At 42.7% G+C, this 20228-nt stretch overlaps 1 protein-coding gene across 7 annotated transcripts in view; it reads right to left on the bottom strand.

Moving 5' to 3' along the window:
• Positions 1 to 19615, bottom strand: part of LOC118390124 (nuclear pore complex protein Nup98-Nup96-like) — a 28098-nt gene extending 8483 nt beyond the window's left edge. For 4 of the 7 annotated variants that reach the window (XR_004826916.2, XR_004826915.2, XM_035780373.2 and 1 more), the window contains exons 1-21: positions 19403 to 19560; positions 18321 to 18427; positions 18045 to 18143; positions 17074 to 17121; positions 14707 to 14892; positions 13966 to 14108; positions 11645 to 11752; positions 11299 to 11485; positions 11036 to 11205; positions 10817 to 10960; positions 10586 to 10718; positions 4525 to 4611; positions 4140 to 4277; positions 3560 to 3881; positions 3177 to 3296; positions 2926 to 3079; positions 2564 to 2753; positions 2350 to 2488; positions 1923 to 2100; positions 1684 to 1839; positions 39 to 266 (exon numbers count right to left, since the gene is read on the bottom strand). Coding sequence is in view for 5 of the 7 variants with exons in the window: in XM_035780373.2 (XP_035636266.1) it covers positions 39 to 266; positions 1684 to 1839; positions 1923 to 2100; positions 2350 to 2488; positions 2564 to 2753; positions 2926 to 3079; positions 3177 to 3296; positions 3560 to 3881; positions 4140 to 4277; positions 4525 to 4611; positions 10586 to 10718; positions 10817 to 10960; positions 11036 to 11205; positions 11299 to 11485; positions 11645 to 11752; positions 13966 to 14108; positions 14707 to 14892; positions 17074 to 17121; positions 18045 to 18143; positions 18321 to 18399 (3009 nt within the window). In the remaining 2 variants the exon portion in view is untranslated. Of the gene's footprint in view, positions 1 to 38; positions 267 to 1683; positions 1840 to 1922; positions 2101 to 2349; positions 2489 to 2563; positions 2754 to 2925; positions 3080 to 3176; positions 3297 to 3559; positions 3882 to 4139; positions 4278 to 4524; positions 4612 to 10585; positions 10719 to 10816; positions 10961 to 11035; positions 11206 to 11298; positions 11486 to 11644; positions 11753 to 13965; positions 14109 to 14706; positions 14893 to 17073; positions 17122 to 18044; positions 18144 to 18320; positions 18428 to 19250; positions 19301 to 19402 lie in introns of those variants that run through there. The other 3 variants (XM_035780374.2, XM_035780375.2, XM_035780376.2) reach the window with 3 other exon arrangements.
• Positions 19616 to 20228: the final 613 nt, after the last annotated feature.

Genomic DNA, 20228 nt, shown 5'->3' with positions numbered 1-20228 from the left:
AAACAAGTGGCGCATGAGGGTGTACAGTAGTATGTTACCTGTAGTGTGTGAGGGTTGATCCCCAGCGAGGAGGCGATCTGACTGGACGCTGAGACAGAGTCAGGTTCCGAAGGGGTCACATTACCCAGCAGACTTCCCTTCTCCCCCATGCCACTCTCCCCTTCCTCCTCCCGCAACATGCTCTCCCCTGGGCCATCCTGGGTAATGTCGGCCATATCACTGTCCACCTCCGACATGCGATTCAGCAGCTCCAACACTGCTGTGGACTGTACACACAGCAGGTCGACAAACAACACAGCAGGGACAGTGCCGCCAAACACCAAGAAGAGAGACACACAGACAAAATCAGTTTAGTGTTATCAGATTACGTAAGTAAATGTAAAATGTCAGTATGTGTATTCAGAGCAGTTGGTTCCAGGTCAGTGAGCTCCACTGGTCAGAGCAGATGGTACAGGTGTGTGGACTAGAAGACCACATATGGTGGACATCACTCTCAATGAGCATTCTTTTCTTCTCTACATACACAAGTCTGACAGACCAGCAGAATGTGTCATCTTTAATGAGTTTATTATCAGATATCACAGATGTTTATAGGAGCAGGTTTTCCATAATAAGATAAGTCGTAGCTTGAGTCAATAATACCTCAAGAGTAGTAGTTTCTTAAACCCTCAACCAGACAGAAGACCTAATCCTGAATATATTCTGCAGGACTGGCAGAGTTGCCCAAGAACTGCAGGTTATCGCACATCACTCATCTTTGGTAATTTTTTTAAAGCTTGTTTGACAAAAAAAGATAAAACATAAGCAACTATGAAATTGAAGAGATTTTTCAGGTTTAACATCTCTGCATTAATACTGGATTTTAATGAGGTACAACCTTGGTAGTGTGATGTTTTCTGAAGTTACCATAATCCGAATGAATCAGTTTGTATCTTTTTTACTTTAAACACCTAGCAGATGAGACTAACAGTTGGTAAAAAAAAAAAAAAATTACAATACAGATTTAATTTAAGAAAAATAAAAAACAACTTCAGAGTTAAACATTTCCTTAAGTCAGTATGATTTATTTTTATCCAGAAACCTCATTCAACACTAATTACTTAATGCCTTTGCTAGTGATCCAGGCTGATGTTAAGCTCAGGATATTTAAGATTTAGAAAACAGATGAAGGTGTGCATTCTGAATCGGTTGTGAGGGGCAGAACTTAACCACTAACCAGGACTGACAGACTTGTGCAATCCACCCTGCCCACCTCCTGTCTGTGATTGGTGAGTTGCGGCACCTCAGGTACCGGTGAACCTGGGCGGAGAGGAGAACTCAGACCTCCCCACACCACTGATATATTGAACATGTGGATGTTTCCCATCTCTTCATGTGATGTCAGATTGATGTTTAAGAGCCTTATTGGGGTGCAGAGACACCCATCATCCAGGGCTACCAAACGTAAAACCTTTTTTCATAGAAACCTATTGAATAAAACCCATAATAGGAGTGGTGAAACAGAGATATAGACAGAGGACCCCAACACACTGCATGTGGTAGTGGTAGTGGAAAGGAAACACTGCTTCTTTTCAGATCATTGGGGATATTTAGGTTGTATATTGACTAAGGCCATCCAGGTGATGTAGAGAGCAGTGAGTATGACTGTCAGTGTGGATGGGCGCACTGTGCTGCTCAGTCTACCTGAGCCTGTGGTGCCACCTGCTGCTGGGAGGGAGGCAGCTGCAGCAGCCCTGGTGGAAGTCTTGTTGCTGTCTTCAGCTTCTTGGGGTCCAATTTGAGAGGGACTTCCTCATCCTCGTCAGAGTCCTGTAGGCCGTACTTAGAGAAATGGGCCACCTACAGACACAGGGAGAGAAGAGTTAGACATGGAAGGGAGAAATTGACTCACACAGACACTGTGTGCGTCGAGGCATGCTTACCTCAAACACCCAGGACCCCGTCTCCGAGCGGTACTCGAGGAAGCGGGCGCCCTGTTTGCGTGAGGCATTCTCCAGGCGGCCCTCATAGTTCATCTCAGACAGACGCTCACGGCTCTTTATTTGAGTACAGGTGGTCTTATCATTAGGCCACACCCCATCCAGAGTCACCTCTGCTCGCCTGGGAGAGGGGACGAGTAAGGGAGAAAGAAGAATATGGGGTTAGTAAAGAGACCCAGTCAAGGATGAGAGAAAGGGAGAGGAAATAAGGAGAATATTAACTTGAGTTATGCCTCAGCTGTGATCACTATCAGAATATATGTCAAATCAGTTTATGACATCTGTGATGATTGCATTACAAGGAAACTGATAATGACAATGTCCCCACTGTGAAGGGGAGAAAGAGTCCCTGTCCCATCCTATCACTGACCTGTTGAGCCCCTCCCCCTCAGCGGGCTTGTTCTTGTCGTCAAGGTAGACAATGACCTCTTTACGCCTGAAGTGGACAATCTCATCCAGGTTCAGCCCAGTCACGTTCACCTCACCATGGAAGAACACAGAGCCGTAACCTGAGAGCCAATCAGAGAGCAATCAATCAATATTTTTTAAAGAGCAGTGTCCACCCGACCAATCCAGAGGCTTACCTTTTCTGCCCACGGTGAAGTTTTCCACCACACACACCCCGTTTTCGTCCACCATTTTTGCCAGCTCGTCCATGGCAGGGATGGTGTAGTAGCCCACACGGCCCAGAACGATACCTGCAGGGTGGGGGGGGCCCTCCACTCGCTCCTCCTGTATTGAGTCATCTCCCAGCGATACGTCCTCGCTGCTCACCTGAAATCAGAGGAGGCAGGTTCAGAACAGTCTTGCTAAAAATGTCTAAAGTAGTGCACTATCTGAGGAGCGTGGCCCAAAAAAGAAGTGCCCTTTATGGGGAATCAGGTGTCATTGAGACAACCATATTCACTGTCTGTCTACTCCTTTTTTACGATCACGATCAGCTCACCTCAAGCCCGTTCCTGCCCCCAGCCCCCATCCCATTGAGCTCTGAGATGGTGTCCTGTAGGTTAGGCTTGGCGTAGAACTTGGTCTCCAGGTCGTTCTCAGCTCCTCCCTCCACCACCTCCCTCACATCATCATCATCCTCATCCACACTGGCACTGTAGGGGAGAGACATGGTCAGCAACCAACACTCCACAGATAAATATTTGAAATGTTAACTGTGTGTGTGTGTGTGTGTGTGTGTGTGTCTCTGACCCGAGTCCGTTGAGGGGGTACTCTGGTGGAGAAGACAGGTCGTCGGAGTCTCTGTTGATTGGGCTGCTGTACAGGCTGCTGCCATTCAGGTTCTTCAGCACCAGCTTCTTGATGCTCTTCCTAGTTTATATCACAGAGAAACACAGATCAGACAACATACACACATCAGGTAACATACACCAACATCACAGTCAGCAGACAGACAGAAGCATATAGATGCAGCTCATACAAGACGTTACATGCAAGAGGTGAAAAGCTATTGAAAACCCAAGTTCTAGTATCCGCTTAGAAAAACATAACAGAAAACAGCTGAATTCAGTAAATCAGTAGAAACAGAAACATGTGAACTAGTTAGAAGCAAATTTCCACAGACAGACACCTACCTGGGCATAAAGGCACCGTTGGTGAGGGAAGGCTCGTCGTCATCCAACCCATCAAACAGCTGGGACTTGGAGGAGCCCGATGATGTCAGAGCTTTGGGCCGAACACGTGTCGCAGGTCGCGGTGTCAGTTTGTAGTGGGTTGGTGTGGTCAACGCCTTCTGGGCCACCGGATTAGTGGGCTTCAGACGCTCCTCCTTCTTCTTGGCATCAGAGAGGGGGTTTCTGAAGAGGGGGGAGTCTCCGAAGGGGGAGTAGGCCAGAGCATTGATCTGCTGCTGCAGCACTGCCTGCTGGGCCGCCACCGCGTTAGGGTCCGTCATCGCTGAGTAGAGAGACAAGTGAAACAGGCATAAGAATTGGGAAGTTCACACCACATTGTGTAATGTTATCCAGAGAAAATCTAAATTAACAGATTTGATGCTTGTGTTATTAGATTTGGGGTGTGGTGGGGTGGCAATAAATTATTGGGGGGGTGAAATAGTTTGAATACCACTGTACTAGAGGAAAGGGCGAGGGATGTGCTTTCACATTCAGCTTCAGACTGGATAGAGAGGTGGTGATAGACATAAGTGGTATTTACCAACGGGCTGTTGTGGCGCTCCGAAGCCCAGAGTGCTGTTTCCTGTGCTGAATCCCTGCACACCAAAACCTCCCATTGTTCCCAGAGTGGAACCCAGTGTCTTGTTATTCCCAAACAGAGACATCTGACCAGTGCCAACTGTTGACAAACACAGAACATACATGCTCAGAGAAACACACAGACTAATGACAGTTTTACCCGAGTCTTCATTATGTCACATCCAAAAAGGCAGGTCTTTGATTATGCTATTTTTTACGTGATGGATATTTGATGCATTGGTGGTTTATTTATTATCTTCCATATGATACATGAGAAGTTAACATTATATTTCACTACCAAATGTATGCCAGGCCCATTGTGCTCTGGAAGTGTCATCTGTTCATACCTGCTCCAAAGCTGGCTCCCATCCCTAGTCCTCCTGCTGCAGTCTTGTTCCCAAAAAGGCTTCCACCAGCAGCAGTGGGTCCAAAACCTTCACACAACACAGAGAGAAGAACAACATGGTCACTGACATAGCCAATATAAGTAGGGCTGGGCGATATGGCCAAAATATCATTTCACAATATTTCTCATGTTGTTACTGTATAACGGCCTCTAATATTTTTTAACAATGAAAGTTCTAAATATGCTTTATGAGTAGTAATTAGAAGGTGATTTCAATGGCTCTCTCCAGTCTGGTTGTTTTATAAAGTTCAATCCAACCTCAAACATGTTCATGAATTTCTGCATTTTTGTTATTTCCACACTGTGCCACACAGAGCAGCATGATGTGCAAAACATCTAGGCCTAGTAAAATGTTGGAAAATCGAATGATTAATCGAATTCTAGTTGGAATATAGTGGGCAGCACCTTGAATACATTGTTGTTTGACATGGCAAAGAATGAATAAGCCAGGGAGGAATTATTGACAGGGTAGGAACCAAAGTGTTGGTCAGTGTTTCCAGGGGATCCTAATTAGATGTTATATCAGATTTTAAATATACCATTGCAAAAACATGCTCATTTATGCCTACACCAGTACCAGGCTGTATTAGCAAGCTACATTTGCTCTGACATTTCACAAGCTAGCTCGCCAGCTAACTAGCAATTGGTGGCTAACAATTTATTTTTGGCCAGAACTTGCTAAGAAAAGACAAAACAAGCAGTAGTTTGCAGACAAGATACAAAAACTAATAGGGATGGGAATGAGTAATTGAGTTGATGTCTGTTCGAGTACCATCTTTAACCATAGATTAAAAAAAATACATATTGTAAAATTACTTGGTGGAATGTGCTTTGTGGCTGCCCGAATAGGCCAGTGAAATTGTGTCCCAAAAATTATATATTAAAAAAATGTATTGAAGACATTAATTTTTATTTGTACATGTGCATTTACAGGGTAAAACACTGAAAAGCTAAGTAACAGTCCTTCTCCTCAAATTCCCTTTCCCCTCTAAGGCTTACTCAATTGCATTCCAATCGCTTCCCACAAGCATCCGCTAGGGCTACAGAAATAAATGCCTATAAAAACATAACTGACAAGATACATACACAAGCTACATTCTTTGCCAAATGATGCTAGTTTTATTACAAATTCAAAATGAAATAGTTGATTGAAGTAGGGAAATACTGTGTGTTCCAACAACGAGCTAGTTTTGGAATAATTGCATCCCATCTTTTCTCCGCTTAGGCTACTTTGCGAACTTCTAGTGCCATTTAGCCTAAGCTAACCAATTCTATCACCCCTAAACATAGGTTCCACGCTGAAAATGTCAAATAAAACAGTGAAATTCACAAGAGCAGAATGCAGGCCAGAGAGACTAGATAATAATTCCACCAAAGCAGTGTAAAATATCCAGTCAGAAAATATTGTATAGCATTCACTCTGCTGCATGGATGGCCATTAGGCTTATAGCATACACCTATTGTTTTTATATAACATACACTCCTTAACTACTGTATCTTGTAGCTGTTAAAAATAAAATTAAACACCTAGTGCGGCAAAAAAGTATTGTCAGCCACCAATTGTGCAAGTTCTCCCACTTAAAAAGATGAGGCCTGTAATTTATCATCATAGGTACACTTCAACTATGACAGAAAATGAGAAGGAAAAAAATCCAGAAAATCACATTGTAGGATTTTTAATGAATTTATTTGCAAATTATGGTGGAAAATAAGTATTTGGTTACCTACAAACAAGCAAGATTTCTGGCTCTCACAGACCTGTAACTTCTTTAAGAGGATCCTCTGTCCTCCATTTGTTACCTGTATTAATAGCACCTGTTTGAACATGTTATCAGTATAAAAGACAGCTGTCCACAACCTCAAAGAGTCACACTCCAAACTCCACTATGGCCAAGACCAAAGAGCTGTAAGACTCCATGAGAGGTTGAACTTCAAAAATAACAATGAAAGTATAAGCTATAATCACAGCTTATTGAGATATGGCATAAACAATACATTTGTTATTTATTTTGAAGCAAATAAAGCAATTATTCAATGCTGAAGAATGTATGCACTCACTACTGTCAGTCGCTCTGAATAAGAGCGTCTGCTAATTGTCAACATTTTTAATGTAAAAAAATAAGAATTAAGACTGCGTCTACCCAGCCCATTATGTAGGCCTATAATCGAGCTCACTACGTTAAGACTCCCGAGTGGCGCAGTGGTCTAAGACACTACATATCACTGCAGTACCTGGTTCGAATCCAGGCTGCATCACATCCGGCTGTGATTGGGAATCCCATAGTGCAGTGCACAATTGGCCAAGTGTCGTCCGGGTTTGAAAATAAGAATTTGTTCTTAACTGACTTGCCAAGTTAAATAATAAATAATAAAAGACAGCCCGTTCCTCAGATAGTCACTGCTCCATCATGTGCTTGCCACACAGATAGAAACCGACACGTACACAAACCTGTCCTGCTCCTCCACCCGAAAGGATATTAAATTTTTTTTGCCATTACCTCATGGCTGTCATGATTGCTCCAGTTGAATTTGATTTTGCGCTATAGCTAAACTGTCGTAGCGGGGTTATTAAATATATATTATTACTTTTAAATCATTTGTGGGGGGGGGGGGGTATAAAAGTTATGGGAAGATCACAACAGGTCAAAAGGTTGACATCACCCAACCCTAATGCCATAGGCTTCCACAAGCAGTTACTGCCTTTTTGAAGATTGTGTTCCTCGATATAGCCAGTTGATATTATGGTTGAATACATTTTAAAATGCACTTGGTTTTTTTGACACTATATTAAGATTTGTTATCTGTAATGGTTAGGATAAATTAGTCATTGTTGGCATATAGATAGTGCCTTAAGAAAGTATACACACCCATTGGCCTTTTCCACATTTTGTTCTGTTACTGCCAGAATTTAAAATGGATTACATTTAGATTTGTTTGGCACTGGCCTACACACAAAAGCCCATAAAGTCAGTGGAATTGTGTTTAATTTTTTTTCATACAAATTATTATTATTATTTTTAATGAAAAGCTGAAATGTCTTAAGTCAATAAGTACTCAACCCCTTTGTTATGGCAAGCCTAAATAAGTTGAGTAAACTAATTTGCTTATTAACAAGTCACATAAGTTGCATGGACTCATTTTCTGCAATAGTGTTTAACATAATTTTCTTTAGGACTACCTCATCTATGTACCCCACACATACAGATAATTGTAAGGTCCCTCAGTCGATTAGTGAATATCAAACACAGATTCAACCAAAGATCAGGGAGGTTTTCCAATGCCTCGCAAAGGGCACCTATTGGTAGGTGGATACAAATAAAAAAGGCAGACATTGAATATCCCTTTGACCATGGTGAAGTTAAGTACACTTCATTAATTACACCCAGTCACAACAAAGATCTGTGTCCTTCCTAACTCGGTTGCCGGAGAAGGAAACCAGCAGGGATTTCACAGAGGCCAATGGTGACTTTAAAATGGTTACAGAGTCTAGTCTAATGGCTGTGATAGGAGAAAACTGAGGATGGGTGAACATTGTAGTTACTCTACAATACTACCCTAATTGACAGAGGAAAAGGAAGCCTGTACAGATTAAAAATATTCCAAAATATGCATGGTTTGTAACAAGGAACTAAAGTAATATTGCAAAGAATGTGGCAAAGCAATTCACTTTTCATTCTTAACTTCTTAGGGCTAGAAGTCCTGCTAGAGAGTCAACTTCCAATGAAAATCATAAGCATTATGGATATTAAACATTTAGGTACATACAAGTGTCTTATATCGGTTGAAAGATTAAATTCTTGTTGATCCAACTGCACTGTCTGATTTACAGTAACCATTACAGCGAAAGCATGCCATGCGATTGTTTGAGGACGGCGCCCCACATCAATATTTTTCCACCGGCACAGGTTTCATAAATAGCAATTAAATATTCACTTACTTTTTTGAAAAACTTCCTGATTTGTCATCCAAAAGGGTCCCAGCTATAACATGTTGTTTGGTTAGATAAAATCCTTCTTTATATCCCAAAAAAATCTATTTAGTTGGCGCCATCGATTTGAGTTATCCACTTGATCAAAATGCAGATAAAGGAATCCGAAAGTCCACCGCTAAACTTTGTTAAAACAAGTCAAAATATGTTTCTATTGACTCCTCAGATACCCTAAAAAAGGTAATCAAACTATAAATATTTATTCCGGAAAGAAGTACGTTCAATAGGAAACCGATATTAGCAGGTGCGTCTTGTCTTCATTGCACGCTCAAACACGAATTTACAAGTGTGTCCTTCTACAAAAACTCATATTTCTTACTTGTTTTGGAAGTTACAAGCCTGAAACCTTGAACATAGACTGCTGACACCCTGTTTTATTTATTTATCCGTTATTTTACCAGGTAAGTTGACTGAGAACACGTTCTCATTTGCAGCAACGACCTGGGAAATAGTTACAGGGGAGAGGAGGGGGATGAATGAGCCAATTGTAAACTGGGGATTATTAGGTGACCGTAATGGTTTGAGGGCCAGATTGTGAATTTAGCCAGGACACCAGGGTTAACACCCCTACTCTTACGGTAAGTGCCATGGGATCTTTAATGACCTCAGAGAGTCAGGACACCCGTTTAACGTCCCATCAGAAAGACGGCACCCTACACAGGGCAGTGTCCCCAATCCCTGCCCTGGGGTATTGGGATATTTTTTTATACCAGAGGAAAGAGTGCCTCCTACTGGCCCTCCAACACCACTTCCAGCAGCATCTGGTCTCCCGTCCAGGACCAACCCTGCTTAGCTTCAGAAGCAAGCCAGCAGTGGTATGCAGGGTGGTATGCTTCCTGTGGAAGCCATAGGAATTGCATCCTGTGAGCGAGAATTCATTATGCCCCTATACTTTCCATTGTATGAACATGGGATCTCAAAAGAAAAATAATTCCAGTTGGTTTTCTTTGTATTTTCTCCTACCATATCTATTGTGTTATAGTCTCCTACATCATTTTAACATTTATACAAACAGTGTCCTTTCCAATGGTACCAATTATATGCATATCCTGGCTTCAGGGCCTGAGCAACAGGCAGTTTACTTTGGGCACGTCAGTCAGGCGGAAATGGAGAAAAAAGGACCCAAGCCCTGACAAGTTTTAAAACATTTCAAATCCCCATCCAAATAACGGAAGTGAAATTATAGAACACTTGTAGAAAGCAGAGTCTTTGTCACCAACATCTTTCTGCATCTCCAGAGCTGTGAAAAGGTATTTGCCCCCTTTCTAATTCTCTACTTATGCATATTTTGAATACTGAATGTTATCTGATCTTCAACCAAAACCTAATATAAGATTTTTTTTTTTTAACTTGAGTGAACAAATAACATTAAACTTATTTCATAATTGAAGTTATAAATCACCCCTGTGTGAAAAAGTAATTGCTACCTGACACTCAACTGGTTGTTGTGCCACCTTTAACTGCAATGACTCCAATCAAATGCTTCCTGTAGTTGTTGATCAGTCTCTCACATCACTGGAGGAATTTTGGCCAACTGCTTTACATCAGCAACATTTGTGGGTTTTCAAGCATGATCTGCTCGTTTAAAGTCCTAACAACATCACAGTGGGGACTTTGACTAGGCCATTCCAAAGCTTCAAAATGTTGAGTTTTTTTTTTTTTTTTACTGTGGAATGCAGTGTTTGGTTCCACCAGGCATAATGGGACTCATGTCGTCCAAAAGGTGATACTTTTGACTCATCGTCCATAGAACGTGGTGTGGGAAACGGCATGCAGTAGGAGAAAGACGACAAGTAGCAAACACAGTAAACTATAGGAATGGACATTACACATTCCAGAGTTGCCAATCACATTTGACAAATCAAACATTTAAATATCGTTAAAGAATTTAAAAACCCAAACCGATCAATGCATCATACCTGTACATCGTAAAACACGGTATACCACCCAGCCCTACAGACGGTTTATAAGCATGTACTAGGTGCATACAAATAAGGGCAGATTATCAACTCACCAAAGTTGGATGTGTTGGTAGCTGTTCCGAGAGAGAGGGTAGGTTTGTTGCCGAAAAGGCCGGTGCCCGTGCCAAACGATGGGGCGCTGGTGGTGGTGACACCAAACCCTGCCGTTTTATTACCAAACAAGCCCTGCAAGGGATAGGAGCACAGACAGACACCATATTAATATACATCAATCATACTGTACCGAACTTTGTAAAGGCATGAGCAGTTGAGTCAATTAATACCTGTGTGCCGACGTTGCCGAAAGCAGTGTTGGTTTGTCCAAAGAGTCCAGTGCCTGTCCCAAAGCCCGTAGCTGGTGCGGTCTGAGCAGTGTTTCCAAACAACCCCCCTGCCTGGGACGCTGCCGTGGCCCCAAACAGACCCCCCTGGGATGGAGAAAGTTACTCTACTGGAATGGTACTATGTTAGGCATGTATTAACATGTGTGTGTAGGCTCTCACCATGGTGCTGGTTTGTTGGGGCTGGCCCATGGTGCTGCCGAAGGAGAAGCCTGTGTTGGGGGTGGTCGTGACCTGGCCGAAGGGCTTGAACAGGCTGACTGCCTGCTGGACCTGCTGGGGCTGCTGCTGCCCAAACAGACTGCCTGTGGCTGCACCAAACCCACCCGCACCTGAGGACAGAGGGAAGGAGTTACAACATTCCGCTAGAAGTTATGGTATTTATATTTTCTTTCGGGCTCGGTCTATGGGCCTGTGTGACTTACTAGTTCCGAAGGAGGTTTTGGCCTGGCCGAAGGAGAAGCCTGTGTTAGTGGCTGAGGAGCCAAACAGCCCTGTAGTCCCCGTACTGGGGGTGGCTGCGGCTGCAGGCCCAAAGAGACCACCTGTTGGTGCAGCCATAGGGTTAGTGGGTCCCTTCCTCCCTGCCTGGTAGTCCTCAAACCTCAGCTCCTACACAGAGGCAACACACCACAAAGGAGAGAGGGGATGAGAGGCCTGGCTGTATCTCAATACTCTGAAGTGGATCCCTCTCCTCATCTCTTTCCCTTCCATTCTCACTGATCTGAAAGATAGAGGACAGGTGAAAGTAAATGCCTAACAATGACCCACCTCCAGTGATTTGTTCTCATACTCCTTCATGGCCGTGATGCACTGGTGCTTGGTGTTGATGCTTGTCGTCACACCCCCTTTCACCATGGTATCACTTCCTGTTGGAGGCTGGACAACAGCAGAAGAGATTCATTGGGATAAACTCTACTGTATTAGAGCAGGTTTAACAGATTACTTGTACACATAGCAGAGAAAACTGACCTCGGAATTAGGATCACAGTAAAAAGTCAGAGCATTAAGTACAGTACATTCCATATGAAATAACATTTGGTACACGACACATGGCAAAGAGTCCTAGTACAGTAGTTCAGCCCAGGTGTAGTTGGCTAGCCTAGGTCGCAGGGATGCAAACTAGTGAGGGCACAAAAAGGCGAGAATAATTATTTTCGCACAGAAACACTGGAAAAATCTGTAAAATGCAAAACATTTAGCCTACTTTCAGAATGAGGTTGTCATAATACCAACGATGTGATACCAGGCCAAGTATCACGACACCGAGTGGTAGTGGCTGTGGCCAATGGAGCGGTCTCCGACCACAAAATTTAGAGGCCCTCCTCTTGGCCGCAGACTGTTGCTGTTTTCAAGCTAACTTCCTGCAAAGCTACACATTTTGCCATGGCTTATGCAGTGTTCTTATGCTAGGTGAGTGGCTCAAAACAAAAAGGGCATTTTTGGAATTTTTGATTCTCCCAGACTGTCAGTTTTCATTTTGGTGATTGTAAGTTTTCAAAGATTATCTTCGTTTCAAGAACTATGTATAAAAACACTGAAAACTTTACACCGTCGTATTTTTGAGAGGCGGAAACACTGCACCTTTCACTGCATAATAGAAAAGGCTACTGCAGAAAATATCTGATTTGCATATATCCAAAGGCCTACCATGTGCAGGAGGAATGTTATAGATTTTTTTTTTAACCTTTATTTAACTAGGCACGCCAGTTAAGAACAAATTTGTATTTTCAATGACGGCCTAGGAACGGTGGGTTAACTGCCTGCTCAGGAGCAGAACGACAGAATTGTACCTGGTCAGCTCAGGGATTTGAATTTGCAAACTTTCAGTGACTAGTCCAACGCTCCAACCACTAGGCTACCCTGCCGCCCCGGTAATGAATATATACACAGAGTACAAAACATTAGAAACATCTTCCAAATATTGAGTTGCACCCTCTTTTGCCCTCAGCACAGCCTCAATTCATTGGGACAGACTCTACAAGGTGTGAAAAGCATTCCACAGGGATTCCGGCCCATGTTAACTCTAATGCTTCCCACAGTTCTGTCAAGTTGGATGGATGTCCTTTGGGTGGTGGACCATTCTTGATACACACGGGAAAAGGTTGAGCGTGGAAAAACTCAGCAGAGTAGCAGTTTTTGGCAGAAACTGGTGCACCTGGAACCTACTACCATAGTAGTAGTAGGTGCACCGTTCAAAGGCAGTTAAATCTTTTGACTTGCCCATTCACCCTCTGAATGGCATACATACACAATCCATGACTCAAGCTTAAAAATCCTTCCTCAACCCATCTCCTCTGATTGAAATGGACTTATCAAGTGACATTCATAAGGGATCATAGCTTTCACCTGGTCAGTCTGTCATGGAAAGAGCAGGTGATCTTAATGTTTCCTGGACTCAGTGTAAATGCATAAATGATCTGCATTGTCATTGTGGCAGTTAAGAGGAACCATCTTTAGCCAACACAAGCTCCCTCCCACAAGTTAAGCAGAAACCAGAATTATGAACACCAGAAAAAAATATTTGATTCAGATTTAACAATTACATTGATTAGGCATATGCATCCTACCTTTAAAGAATCTCTTTGAGAAGGCTATACATCCCTACATCCTTTTTTTCCTGTGCCATCCAAATGTGTGCATAGTCAAGGGTGTTAGCTAACTAGCCATGACTAAACAAGGCTGTTTGTTATCAAACCAAAAACTTGTGGCCCGTGACATGGTTTATAAAATCATATAACACGCACGCCCAGTCGCAGTAGAATGGGGTTTGGGCTATAAACTTGAGGATTTCAGTTACGTAAAGGCACAAGGTTGACTGTGTTCTGTTTTTCCTCCATTAACACAAACCCCATCACTGTCTGCACACCCCAGCGAAATAACATTTTAAAACTGATGGAGATGCAGACAGAACAGACAGAGAGAAGCAGCAGAGGAGGCTAATTAATGGTTGGTTAGGGGATGCAGCTGGCTGCCCACAGCTGTCACACATCAATTTGCATAAAGCAAGCATCACTGAATGGGGGACACATTCTGCATCTGTGCACCTTGTCAGTGCCACCCGCCACCCACCAAACTCAGGCCAAACTCACGTTGAACTTGACGGTGGTGCCTGGCTGGGCAGCCTGCTGGGTAAACCCTGATGCTCCGAACAGGGAGGTAGACGCCCCTCCGAAAGGGTTGGAGTTGGTTGCCCCAAACAGCCCCCCACTGCTGGCCGTGCTCGTACCGAACGCTAAAAAAAATTAAACACACATCATCACGATCTAGTCAGACATCTATGATGTCGACGTGACCCGACTAAGAAAACACATGCCCCTCATGAGTGATCTAAAATCCTTCTGAAATGTTACAATTTATTTCTATAGCGCTTTTCATAATCTCAAAGCACTTAAAAAGCATTACACAAACAAGCAATACATCATGAGTAGCCTAGCTATAAAAATACATTAATATATTAAAAGAAAATAAACAAAGGTATTACACATGATCTCATTATACACCAGCAGAGAATCACAATTACTAGAATAGACCAGAGCCCTCTAGTTACTACTATTTGGTAGGCTAAATAGAAGGCTCTGGAGTGGCCATCGGAGTGCCAGCAAAAAATAATCAAAATCCAAAACAAGTTCTATTTGCCATTGTTGCACACATGGAACTATGAGAAAGGCACAGAACTCTGAACTCACACTCCATATAGAACACCTAATATGACCATTGACCCACCGGCCACAGATCATTTACTTGAATGGGAACGCCTATTGGTACTACTGACTAATTCTATTGTAAACGGGTTTTAAAGACCAATGCCAGACAATAAAAAGAAGACTGACTGCCAAAAGAGGCTGGTTTGGCGGCGCCAAATGCATTGCTCTGCTGGGAGAAGAGTCCTCCGCTGCCGCCCGTGCTGGTGCTGCCGAACAGGCTGGTGGAGGTGCCGCTGGGCGCGCCAAAGCCAAAGCCGCTACTGGTGGATGATGTCACAGGCTGGCTGAAGGTACTGGAACCAAATAGGCCACCTGGGGAGGGACACACACACCAAACTAGCTAACACATAGGTCCCTTTGGCTTATTGTGGGAGTGCACAACTCAAATTCTTGTAGGACCCCGGGCCAATGGTTTGGTTTCATGTTCACCAAGGATCCTCTAGAATTGTAGTTGTGCATTGGTGATCAAAACCAGTAGACCTTTCGGTTCAGCTCAACTACTTTATAGGAGACCCGATCATTTCATTCATCACAAGGAGACGTCGTCACAAAACATGCATCCCTTCATCCCGCTCTCCACAGCTCCATTTTCTTCCTCTCACTCAGCACAAACAGGCCACTTCACTCTCACATACAGTTGAAGTCAGAAGTTTACATACACATAGGTTGGAGTCATTAAAACTTGTTTTTCAACCACTCCACAAATTTCTTGTTCACAAACTATAGTTTTGGCAAGTTGGTTAGGACATCTACTTTGTCCATAACAAGTAATTTTACCAACAATTGTTTACAGACAGATTATTTCACTTATTTATTTCACTTTTCACTGTATCAAAATTCCAGTGGGTCAGAAGTTTACATACAAAGTTGACTGTGCCTTTAAACAGCTCAGAAAATTCCAGAAAAGGATGTCATGGTTTTAGAAACTTCTGAGAGACTAATTGACATCCTTTCAGTCAATTGGAGGTGTACCTGTGGATTCATTTCAAGGCCTACCTTCAAACTCAGTGCCTCTTTGCTTGACATCATGGGGAAATCAAAAGAAATCAGCCAAGACCTCAGAAAAAAAGATGTAGACCTCCACAAGTCTGGTTCATCCTTGGGAGTAAATTCCAAACTCCTGAAGGTACAACGTTCATCTGTACTAAAAATAGTATGCAAGAATAAACACCATGGGACCACGCAGCCACCATACCGCTTAGGAAGGAGACGTGTTCTGTCTCCTAGAGATTAACATTTTTTTGGTGCGAAAAGTGCAAATCAATCCCAGAACAGCAGCAAAGGACCTTGTGACGATGCTGGAGGAAACAGGTACAAAAGTACCTATATCCACAGTAAAACGAGTCCCATATCGACATAACCTGAAAGGCCGCTCAGCAAGGAAGAAGCCACTGCTCCAAAACCTCCATAAAAAAGCCAGACTACGGTTTGCAACTGCACATGGGGACAAAGACCGTACTTTTTGGAGAAATGTCCTCTGGTCTGATGAAACAAAAATAGAACTGTTTGGCCATAATGACAATCGTTTTGTTTGGAGGAAAAAGAGGGAGGCTTGCAAGCTGAAGAAGACCATCCCAACTGTGAAGCACAGGGGTGGCAGCATCATGTTGTGGGGGTGCTTTGCTGCAGGAGGGACTGGTGCACTTGACAAAATAGATGGCATCATGAGGAAAAATACGTGGATATATTGAAGCAACATATCAAGACATCAGTCAGGAAGTTAAAGCTTGGTGCAAATGGGTCTTCCAAATCGACAATAACCCCGAGCATACTTCCAAAGTTGTGGCAAAATGGCTTAAGGACAAGAAAGTCAAGGTATTGAAGAGGCCATCACAAAGCCCTGACCACAATCCTATAGAAAATGTGTGGGCAGAACTGAAAAGGCGTGTGCGAGCAAGGAGGCCTTCAAAGCTGACTCAGTTACACCAGCTCTGTCAGGAGGAATGGGCCAAAATTCACCCAACTTATTGTGAGAAGCTTGTGGAAGGCTACCCGAAACATTTGACCCAAGTTAAACAATTTAAAGGCAATGTTACCGAATACTAATTGAGTGTATGTAAACTTCTGACCCATTGGAATGTGATGAAAGAAATAAAAGCTGAAATAAATCACTATTATTCTGACATTTCACATTCTTAAAATAAAAGTGGTGATCCTAACTGACCTAAGAGAGGGAATTTTTACTAGGATTAAATGTCAAGAATTGTGAAAAACTGAGTTTAAATGTATTTGGCTACGGTGCATGTAAACTTACGACTTCAACTGTATGACAATAGGGCCATACACAGTGCCACCTGTCTACATGATCACTCCCTTTAAGAGAAGAATACAGAATGTGGCTTTGCGCCAAACACTACATATCGCATATACTTTGTATGCACGGAAGCCCCTTTTCAAGAGTATAACACCGACTGTGAGTGTCCAGCCTTTTCGTGTGCACAGCCGCCTGTTTAAGAGCGGGTTGTGTGTGTGCGTGCGGCAGCCAATGCTTACCTCCTCTACCTGCACCAGTGTGGATTTGCTGAGGATTGGCTGTCACCACTTTTGAGAGAGTAGAGCATTACAGGGTGGGGTTAGACACACACACACAGACACACACACACACACAGACACACATATATATTCAACCACCACATGTCAGTAGCAGCATCACGGCGGGCACAGTTGACATTCACCATCGTATATTGAATAACAGAAAAATGTATAGAGCACATAGTCAGCTCTCGGTCTAGTGTGAGTGGCAGTGTGATCATGCAGGTTCACGGTTCAGGTAGACGTCACAGTACAAAAGCTAGTTTTAAACATGCCCAACATCGTACTTTATCAGTGCCATCACATCAAAACATATAAAAACCTTTTATTAATACACCAGTGGGAAATGTAACAGAAACTGTATCTTCGCTGTGGTTATGCAAGTTATACAATTAAGCAATAATGCACGAGGAGGTGCGGTATACGGTAAATATACGACAGCTCAGGGCTGTTCTTAGAACGCCCTTAGCAGTGGTTTATTGGCCATATACCACAAACCCCCTAAGGTGCCTTATTGCTATTATAAACGCAATTAGAAATGTTTTGTCATACCCGTGGTATACCACAGCTTTCAGCCAATCAGCATTCAGGGCTCCAACCCCCCCGTTTATAAAATACATTATACCACAGACACCTTTCTTCGGTGGCTTTTCATTCAAATTAAGAACATGGTCACCTGAAACACTCAGATGTCAGCCATGTTAACCCCTAAACCACTGCAATGGAGAACGGCCTGCGCCTAAACCAAGAACGTTGTGACAGAAACCACACTGCTATTGGGCCTAAACTGAGATTGTAATGAAACAAAGTCTAAAAGGAAAGCAGCTATGGCTCCTGTACTACAGGATGTTAAGCAGAAATGATATTCGCCAGGCCTAGGTGGGTACTGAGGGATTAAGTGTTAAAGTCAGGCTCAGGGAGATGTGGCAAACCTGGTTTATTCTGCGTTGCCCCAAAGAGTCCTCCAGTGTTGTTGGTCGCCCCAAACGCTGAGGCTCCGAAGCCACCTGTTGCCGCCCCAAAGCTAGTGTCTGCAAACACAGGGTCAACACCACCCCTCTTATAATCCACAACAAGTTAACTTGACTCGAGAGTGAATCCCAAGGCGAAGAGATTGATGAGACAAGCGTGAAACCATAAGGGTACTCAAGTTGCCAGGACATACATTAAAGCTAACTGTACACCCTGCACCAACTGTTGTTACTTACTTTGTTGCCCAAATGTGGATGACGTCCCAAATCCTCCAGTCCCTCCTCCAAAGGGAGCACCAAACGACTTGTTGAACATCTTCCCCTGCTAGTAGGACTGCATATGTCTGCTCAGCATGACAGATAGAACAACTTAAGTTTACATCCCCAGACACACAGAATTGACAAACAGATTTGATAGTTAGAGAGCAATTACAGTAATCACACATGTTCTAAGTTACCAATACGTATATCGATATAGCTAGCTTTCTATGTATGATTTTTGGGCATGGTGAAAAAAAAAATATGTGTCACAGTCCATATATTTGAGGTATTCTCGTAGCCATGCAAGCAGTTGATAACTCTGGCGGGAACGCAGTAACTTGTTTACTTCAGGGTGTTAATGACATTCACATTCCAAAAGAGGCTTCAGGCTACGAGACAGCTGATTGGGCTCAGCAACAGGTGTTTAACCTGTCTTCTATGGCATTTATGACACGTTTGCCAACAACAAAATATCAACTTTAGCTAGTTGCTATTTGGAACTGAGAGAAGCGGTATTCGTTCTGGTGTAAGGTTAACTAACCACCGTCCATACATGTTCAATTCATACCACCTGCCAGTCTCCCGTATATATTTTCCAGAGGCAAGATCAAAAGTCCATTTCGAAAGCTTGATAACAATTTAGTTAACTAACGTCAGATATCGCTAACATGACGTCTACCAGTCGGCTGGTTTGCTAACTAACGACTGACTGAAAGCCAGTTAGGCGACAGAAGAATATGCTTTCACCTGGTGGCCTGCCTGGCAGACGTCGTTAGGTAACGTTAGCTACAGTCGCTAAATTAACACAACTCTAATGGTCAAACATTGCACGAAATGAAATTATAGATCACACCAACACCGTACCCGTCACACAAGATATAAACAGATATGACCAGTTTAGCCTACCAACGTTCATTGTAAACATCCGCAAATGTCGCTGGTGATTCAGAACCACAACACTGCTAACATGGCTAGTTGTGATGCTAATTGTGATGTAAGCTCACGTGTTAGCGCAACATGGTTGAAAAAGGGACGGCAGGACAATGTTAAAAACTCACAGTAAATAAGACTATGGTCTATCCAGTCACAATATGGGTGAAAATAAGGTCGAAGTCTCTAAACGGGGATAGCTACCTAGCAATGCTAGTTTCCGTAACTAATCTCGACGCACTCGGAGGAAATCTGCGGTAAGGAGGCCAAAATGCGTCAGGCTTTGAAAATGTCGATGTGCGCCAAAGTATTTTTTCCTTCTTCTTCTTCTTCTTATATATTTTTCTCTTTATTGGCAGACCACACTCATGCGGTGTATTACCGCCACCTACGGTACGGGGTTGTAAACAATATCCCCCAACCAAAACATGTTTTAGATCAGGGGTGTCAAAGTCAAATGGACGGAGGGCCAAATAAAAAATTTAGCTACAAGCCGAGGGCCGGACTGTTCGAATGTTCATTGAAATTTTTTTAAATGACGCATATAGTCTAGTGAACCTAATTGAACCTACTGAAAACCTAACAAATATATTCCAATATGATCAGATAAATAAAGCAATATTTTCTTATGGCTCTGTCAGTAATCTTTAATTTTCAACAGACACAAAAGACAAATTTCCTTTATATAAAAATCCCCATAACATGAACATTAAATGAAAGAAACCGGTATTCAAGGCACCATCAGTAGCCTATATTTTCTATTTTAGCAAAAGTGGGCTAAATTTACTTCAAAGAAAAAAACAATAATAGCAATTTTCTATCATCCACTCAACTGAAATATTTTTAAAATATAATTGGATTGAAATACAATAAAATAAAGTGCAAAAATATATTAATCAAAAACAACGCTTTGTTTAAGGAGAAGTAACATGCAGTGAAAACAAATATTAAACT

This window comes from Oncorhynchus keta, chromosome 11 (assembly GCF_023373465.1).
Source record: "Oncorhynchus keta strain PuntledgeMale-10-30-2019 chromosome 11, Oket_V2, whole genome shotgun sequence".
Classification (NCBI taxonomy): Eukaryota; Metazoa; Chordata; class Actinopteri; order Salmoniformes; family Salmonidae; genus Oncorhynchus; species Oncorhynchus keta.
The sequence above is the reverse complement of the archived record's forward strand: the minus strand, read 5'-3'. Positions and strand labels throughout refer to the sequence as shown.